Genomic DNA, 7,305 nt, shown 5'->3' with positions numbered 1-7,305 from the left:
TTTATATATATATATTTATTTATTTATATATATATATTTTTTTATTGTATTCGTGAAAAAAATATTTGTCAAAGAACTTTGAAGAAAAGAATAGATAGACACTATTGTTCATCAATTATGCATTACCTTTGACAGAGAACTGGGTTTTTAAAACATGCTTACTTGTAATGTGGTATGATATCATAGATATTCTATAAATAGCAAAGCCATAATCGCTTTTTTATTTTATATACAGAACGTCCCAAAATTCGCAACTCAAAATACTATAACAAAAAAATTTTCAAAAAATTAAGTAAAAAAAGTTATTTGTACATTTTTATTTTAAACAATAGTTTGTGAGATATAAGATAGTTTTTGAGAATAAGGGTTCAAATATGGGTAATTACAGACTACGTTTAAGTTTAGATTTGAAATAATCACTTGTGAGAATGTTAATGAACGCGCTGAATTGTGCGCTCATCAGCGCTCATTAATACTACCACATGCGCGACTCATGGACATTTAAACATAGCCTGTAATTGATCATATTTAAACTCTTATTATCTCAAAAATTACTGCTTAAAATACAAATTTACGAAAATTTTTTTATTTAATTTTTCAAGAACTATCTTGCTATAGTATTTTAAATCGCGAATTTTGCGACATCCGGTATAATTACATTGAAAATAAAATGTTTGATAATAATAATCAGTCCCAGATGATAGTTACTAAACGCTTTGATGAAATAATTTGAATCGAACGTTTAATTTTATATAAAACCAAAAATTAATTGAATCAATTAAACGCTAATTTTATTTTTAAGTTACTATTATTATGTTTGCTAATAGTTATTTAGCTAAACGAGCTAAACGCTTTTACTTTTCTATACTTTATTATAATTACCAAACGGTTGAGAGATTACTATTATATTAATTAGTATTTATTTGATAGTACTTACTAAACATTGCACTAATACGCTAAACAAAATACATTCGATTCTATATTACTTGACTTTTTTCTTAAAGTTCTTAACAATCTATAGGAAATTACACGATAAAACATTTGCACCTCCTATAGATCGTACAAACTCTGTATAAACTTTGAATTTATTTCTTCTTTATATAATATTGTACAATGCAGTAGCTGCTATAGATAAAGGTATTATTTGCTTTTCTTATTTGCGTACTGCAAAGTACTGCTATCGCCGATAAATAACAACAAGCCAGATGATACGTCATATATATATATATATATGTATATATATATATATAGAGAGAGAGAGAGAGAGAGAGAGAGAGAGAGAGAGAGAGAGACAGAGAATCAAGAGTTCATCATTTTAGAGTATGAAGAATCCTTATTGATTCTACTAAAGTTCCCAAACGAGAAACGTATCAAATATCGCAAGAAGCATAGGAGCTGCATTTTATCGAACGCCGTTTGGCACTGCGACAAAATCAGCACTATGTAGAAATAAACATAATGTGCATAAATCTCCGTTAAAATTCCACAAATTCCTCACGCGTATGTACGTGCTTCTCCCTTGAATATTTATCCTGCATTACGCCAATTTACGCTGTCATTGGATTCGTCAATAAACAATTCATAATTTTGGAATATAGCCTCAGCTAAGTTGTCATTGAATGTATATAATTCAATTGCGGTAGTTTGAAATTAGATAATTTCGACGATGTCCGAATGCTTTGATTTCAAAATGTATCTCCGCAGAATCTTCTTTTACAAAAATCCAATTTAATACTGGCCAATTTAATGCTAAAAAAATAATAAATTATTTATTTTGAGTATTAAATTACGTACTTTTTTAACTATAAGAATGTTTTTAATAAACAAAAAGGGCTACGAGTCAAAAAAATTATTTTATAAAATTAAACATCGTTAATATTGAAGTTTGAACATAAGTAAAAAAAACAATCCTTTAGTTGATTTAATATAATGCGCTAATAACAAACAAACAGACGTTTCAATTGCAATCGGATCATTATCAATGTTAAAAACATAATATTACAAACAAAACAGAATATAAATTTATACTTCGTTCTCTCTAACAAATATTTTAGTAACATAAAAACGATTACCATCCTATTCACAGTAATAATAATGTAGCTTGGAAAAAAATCGCAGGACAATAGTTAATTGCAGTCAATCGTTAAATTGTTCGAATAATGTCAGATAATTGTAGTCAAACATTGATTAGCTTGAATAATGTCCTTAGATATAATGTAAATCAGAGAATATAACGCAAGAAAATGAATTTAATCCTCTAGGTAAAATATAATACAAGAATTATATCAGCGCAAGATTATTGTTACAGTAATGTTTTTAATATTCAAAATAAATAGTTAATCACTACCTTGCAACATTAAATTTCTATAAAAGTTGTCATTTATACGTCATGTCACCAATGTAACATATTATAGCCGCATGAAAAAATTGTATTCGCCCAACAAACCCATGGAAAGCATATCGCCGCAGTTTGAGAAACGCTGCTCCATAATCACCCTAATCATCCAAGCGTAAGTCTCCGGTAATTATAATAGCACTGCTTTGTTCTTTATTCTGAGAACGTGAAAATGCGCATCTTAATAATCTGCAATAAATTATACAACAAAATTATTCGCATCTCTTACGCAACGTAATTTTCAATATTCCGCAAATCAATGTTCTTTCTAAAATTAAACGATTTATTTCGCCTCGATTTACCTCTTTGTTAATTAAAGCTAACGGAATCATTCAATTGGCTCATCGATAGTTGAAATTTAAAAAAGTACTCGTCACACACACACACACACACACACAACACGACGGAGGTGTTTACCGCTGACAGACTGGCGGAATTAAAATGATGTTTTTATTGAATGCTGACTAAAATAATCAAGTGATGCGCTCTCTCTATTCTTGGCGCAAGTATCGACATAAATATATAGACGGTAAAAGCCGTCGCAGTCTAGATATTTCTGTCAGCTCATCGAATCAAAGCTTTGGAGCCATGTGCCAGGGGCACGTGGTGTACCATCGCCATCACAAGAGCATTTAGCTATATTAAATTATTGTATTCAGAACATCCATCGATCCATTATAATTATATCTGAATATTTTATACATGTATTATACTCAGCAGACACTAAACAGACAGTAACATAACAGTTAGTTATAATTTTCCTCCATAATATAACTCAATAATATTACATATACGTGTTATATTACAGTTATATTATTGAGTGAGAAATTATATGTCATAACAATTATATGTTATAATAATTATTGTTAGTTATTACTAGGCAAGAGCCCTTAGGGAAAAAAAGCGATTATATAGAATAAGTGCAGGGTTGTATTCTGTATGTATTATAGAATATCATGATATCCATAATATAGTTGACGCATTTTAGAAGAATCAAAAGAATCTTTGACAGTCTACTTATACGTGGTCCACTGATCATTATTTATTACGTGTTGTTGTAAAAACTGCATTCTAATTTTGCAGGTAGCAGAGATTTACAAGTGTGTATTCTTTACGCAATTTCAAGAAATATATATTGATATTGATTTTATAACTTCAGTCTAGCTTGGAGGTCTTAAAATATGCATATAAATAAATTTGACTTTCAAATGATATATTGGAACTAAATTTATAGTGAAATATATGTACATATACTTATATGACGTGTAAAGTTGTACTATATGTATATATACTAGTAGTAATCTTTTTAGCTTCTTTCAATTACTTGTAAATTACATTCGTTATATCCGAAGAATTTTTATCTAATTGTAAGCATAATTGGTATCACTCTTTGACTAACAAAGTTGTAGCAAATATATTATAGTTATGTCACATGAATATTTATCGAATTATTTTAATAAAATAAAAGTGGTATTCCATAATTCCCTCCCTTTTTCTGCAAAAATTCAATATTTAATATTGGCCAATTTTATACTGAGAGGTAGTAATGAATTACTTACTTTCAATATTGAAAAAGCACTGAATAACACTTAAAGTGAAATATTTAAAATAAATATGTTAAACACTACCTTCCAGTATTATAAATTTCTATAGTAAGGAATGATAATACCGCAGAGTAATTAAAGATATTCGCGTTTAGCTAACAGATATATTGTCTGTAGAAAATAGGAATAATCTTTTTTTTTATTAATTTGTCCTTCGGATTTCTAATTTCTGGTTTGCATCTGAATGCAGGGCGATCATGTACCGGAACACGTGGGACCACCAGTGGCTTGCTGTTGCGTCAAGCTCGTTGATGTTCCGGAGATGGAGTACTTCGCGACGAACAACCAGGGTGAGGTGTGCGTCAAAGGTACTAACGTCTTCATGGGATATTACAAGGATCCGGAAAAAACTGCCGAGGTTATCGATGAACAGGGATGGCATCACACAGGAGACATCGGCATGTGGCAGCCTGTAATTACATTTATTCCATTCTGTAGCGATCATTAGCAATACATCTTTAAATCTTTATAAATAATATACATGCAAAATGGTAGAGGACTATTCGACTTAGTTTTTTTATTAGAAATAGTACTGTATGATTATTTTAGATACATACTGTATATTTTAGAAACGAAATCAGAGATAGCTGAAATTGTTTTTTTTTTTTAATAATAATTAAGATATAATAATTAAAATAGTAGAAAAATAAATAAATGAATAATAGATGATAGATAAATTATAAAAGATAATTAAGCTTATAAGTTAAAGTTATAAGTTAAAATAAATAATATTTTTCATATTTATATTGAATTGCTTTCAGAATGGAACGTTAAAGATAATCGATCGAAAGAAGCATATCTTCAAGTTATCGCAAGGGGAATATATCGTGCCGGAAAAGATCGAAAACATTTACATACGCAGCCAATATGTACAACAAGTATTCGTCCACGGAGAATCATTGAAATCTTGTATCATAGCAATAGTAGTACCAGACGTAGATGTAATTAAATGTTGGGCGGTGGAGAATGGCATACCTGGTACACTGAGCGTTCTGTGCGTCAATCCAGAAGTAAAAAAACTAATCCTCGATGACATGTTAGCGTGGGGAAAAGAAGCTGGTCTGAAATCCTTTGAACAAGTATATTATCGTTCCTTACTTTTTTTTCTATCTTTTTTTCTTTTATTCAAAAAATTCAGACGTCAAATTCCGTTTAATCTTATCTATATCCTTAGCTATAAATATAAAGCACTTCCACAAATTAACGTAAATATCTCACATCTAACGAAAAATAAATTTAAAAACTGTTATATTGAAAAGTAATATTTATTTTTATAACAATTTTAATATTTTATTAATTTTCTTTTGATTTTTATTATTGCCTTTTCCAAAACCATACAAGAAATTGAGAGTATTTTATACTTATGGCCAAGATTGATTATAATTTGAAAATCCTAATTATTTGTGTTTTGCAGGTAAAAGATATTTATCTCCATCCAGATCCGTTCTCGGTACAAAATGGGCTTTTAACACCAACGTTGAAATCGAAACGGCCTCAACTGAAAGCGTACTTTAAACCACAGATAGAGGATCTCTATCAACAATTGGACTGACCAGACTGAGCGATTGTGCTATCGCTTGTCTGCACCAGCACTGAACGCAAAAGAAAGACGTTCGATGGTAGAAATGGAAGCAAAGCGCCTTTCCTCGCCGCTGTTCTCTCACCAAAGTCACTATTGTCATCGAATATTCGCGCGTTAATCCTCGAGATACTTTTATTATATTATCATTTTCACGGGTACATTAGGGACGCAGATGGCAAAAAAAGCACCATTTAAGCTAATTAAGGTAAATGATAACATAACAAGTAATAAAAGAAGTTATTATTAGGCGCGTTTAGTTTCTCTTTCTCTCAATTACAAGCGTCCTTGGATATTTTCGATAATGGATGTATTTACAATTCAATCCTTACCCACGCATACTTCAATAATGTACACAGTGACTGTTATTTTCACGTAAGAGGCGAATTATAGAATGCATTTTTAACTGGTAGAGTCGCAGTGAACTCACCCGATTACGGCTCAGGTCAAAATTACAACAATTAGTACGTAGTTGTTAACTTGAACAGATAATATTTCCTTAAATATTACCCTGAAGAGGTAATATTTCGATGCGTGTGCCCGATAATCGGCGCACGTAACGTCGAAAACTTTGAATATTACTTAATAAATACATTTCTTGTTGAATATATTTTGTGGTTCGGAATATCTTTAGAAACTTGAACGCTGTTAACCACTGATCAAGATTCTCGGATAACAAATTCAAACGGTTTTACGATCCTTTCCAAAGTATTTGAAAATAATGCATTTGATAATCATTCATTGCTTTAATACGATTTTAGTTAATTAAAACTTCGACGCGCAAAGTTAACTTGGAGGAGAATCGTAAAATCGTTTTATAATTTACCTTACGGGGATGGGTCAATATTTTTTTATACAAGATTTTATATAACAATTAAACGGGGTCTTTTGTTCTTGTTTGATGACATTTTGCCAATTTTGCTCGAGGTACTGACTTTGTATAAGAGATCATAATTCAGTCGTCTGATGCTTGTCAGATTAATAAAAGAATAAACGTGTAGCAAAGAGACTGATGTCCTCTAAGGCAAAATGTGACAAACAAGTACAAGAAAGTTGGATAGACGATATAATACAGGATTACCTCACAATTTGATAGAAATAACATTTTGAAGTCTCTGATAATAAATACAACTTCCAAACCACATCTGGTGGATCTGGCCGAAGAAAAAAATGTCTGTTCTCTTTAACTCTTAAAACTATAGTATATCACAATGCACGCAACGATTATAAGCACTAACGCTACTCCTGCCAAAATAATTCTCTGTTGAAGGCTCCGAAAGATCATTCCTGATAATAACCGAGACCCTCGCCCCAATTCTGCATCTGTTTCGCGTAACTGAAACAAAAAACATTATGGTTTTATGTTTTTTTTAAATATAATTCACGTAAAAGCTACGAGTTATACAAGAAAACTTAAGCAATAAGAGCAGTAAAGTCAATGGCACACAAAAAAGCGTAAAGTATTAAGATGTAAGTAGTAAGCAAATTGACTAATCACAATAGAGAATTGATCAATCGCAGTCAAATATTTTCCTCATTCGTCTGTGATTAGTCAATTCTTACAATTACAACTTACTTACAGCTATAAGCTTAAAACAATAACTTTATTCTTGTGATTTATTGCTTACGTTTTAAGCTCATTCTACAATTACGTAAACATAGTTATAAAGCCTATTCTACAATTGCGTAAGCGTAGTTGTAAGTGATTGTAGTTGTAAGAATTGACT

The 7,305-nt window shown here is 30.5% G+C and overlaps 2 protein-coding genes across 5 annotated transcripts in view; one reads left to right on the top strand and one right to left on the bottom strand.

Moving 5' to 3' along the window:
- LOC108756874 (long-chain-fatty-acid--CoA ligase 5) overlaps window positions 1-6,188 on the top strand; it is a 43,229-nt gene extending 37,041 nt beyond the window's left edge. For 3 of the 4 annotated variants that reach the window (XM_018501015.1, XM_018501012.1, XM_018501013.1), the window contains 3 exons: window positions 4,190-4,411; window positions 4,761-5,078; window positions 5,414-5,551. In XM_018501015.1, coding sequence (XP_018356517.1) covers window positions 4,190-4,411; window positions 4,761-5,078; window positions 5,414-5,551 — 678 coding nt within the window. Of the gene's footprint in view, window positions 1-4,189; window positions 4,412-4,760; window positions 5,079-5,413 lie in introns of all 4 variants that reach the window. The other variant, XM_018501011.1, reaches the window with a different exon arrangement.
- The window catches only part of LOC108756876 (vesicle transport through interaction with t-SNAREs homolog 1A), a 5,204-nt gene continuing 3,737 nt past the window's right edge, over window positions 5,839-7,305 (bottom strand). Inside the window, exon 4 of the mRNA XM_018501017.1 lies at window positions 5,839-6,914. Coding sequence (XP_018356519.1) covers window positions 6,762-6,914 — 153 coding nt within the window. The 3' untranslated portion in view covers window positions 5,839-6,761. The remainder of the gene's footprint in view (window positions 6,915-7,305) is intronic.

This window comes from Trachymyrmex septentrionalis, unplaced genomic scaffold (assembly GCF_001594115.1).
Source record: "Trachymyrmex septentrionalis isolate Tsep2-gDNA-1 unplaced genomic scaffold, Tsep1.0 scaffold13, whole genome shotgun sequence".
Taxonomy (NCBI): domain Eukaryota; kingdom Metazoa; phylum Arthropoda; class Insecta; order Hymenoptera; family Formicidae; genus Trachymyrmex; species Trachymyrmex septentrionalis.
This window is presented reverse-complemented; position numbering and strand designations above follow the sequence as displayed.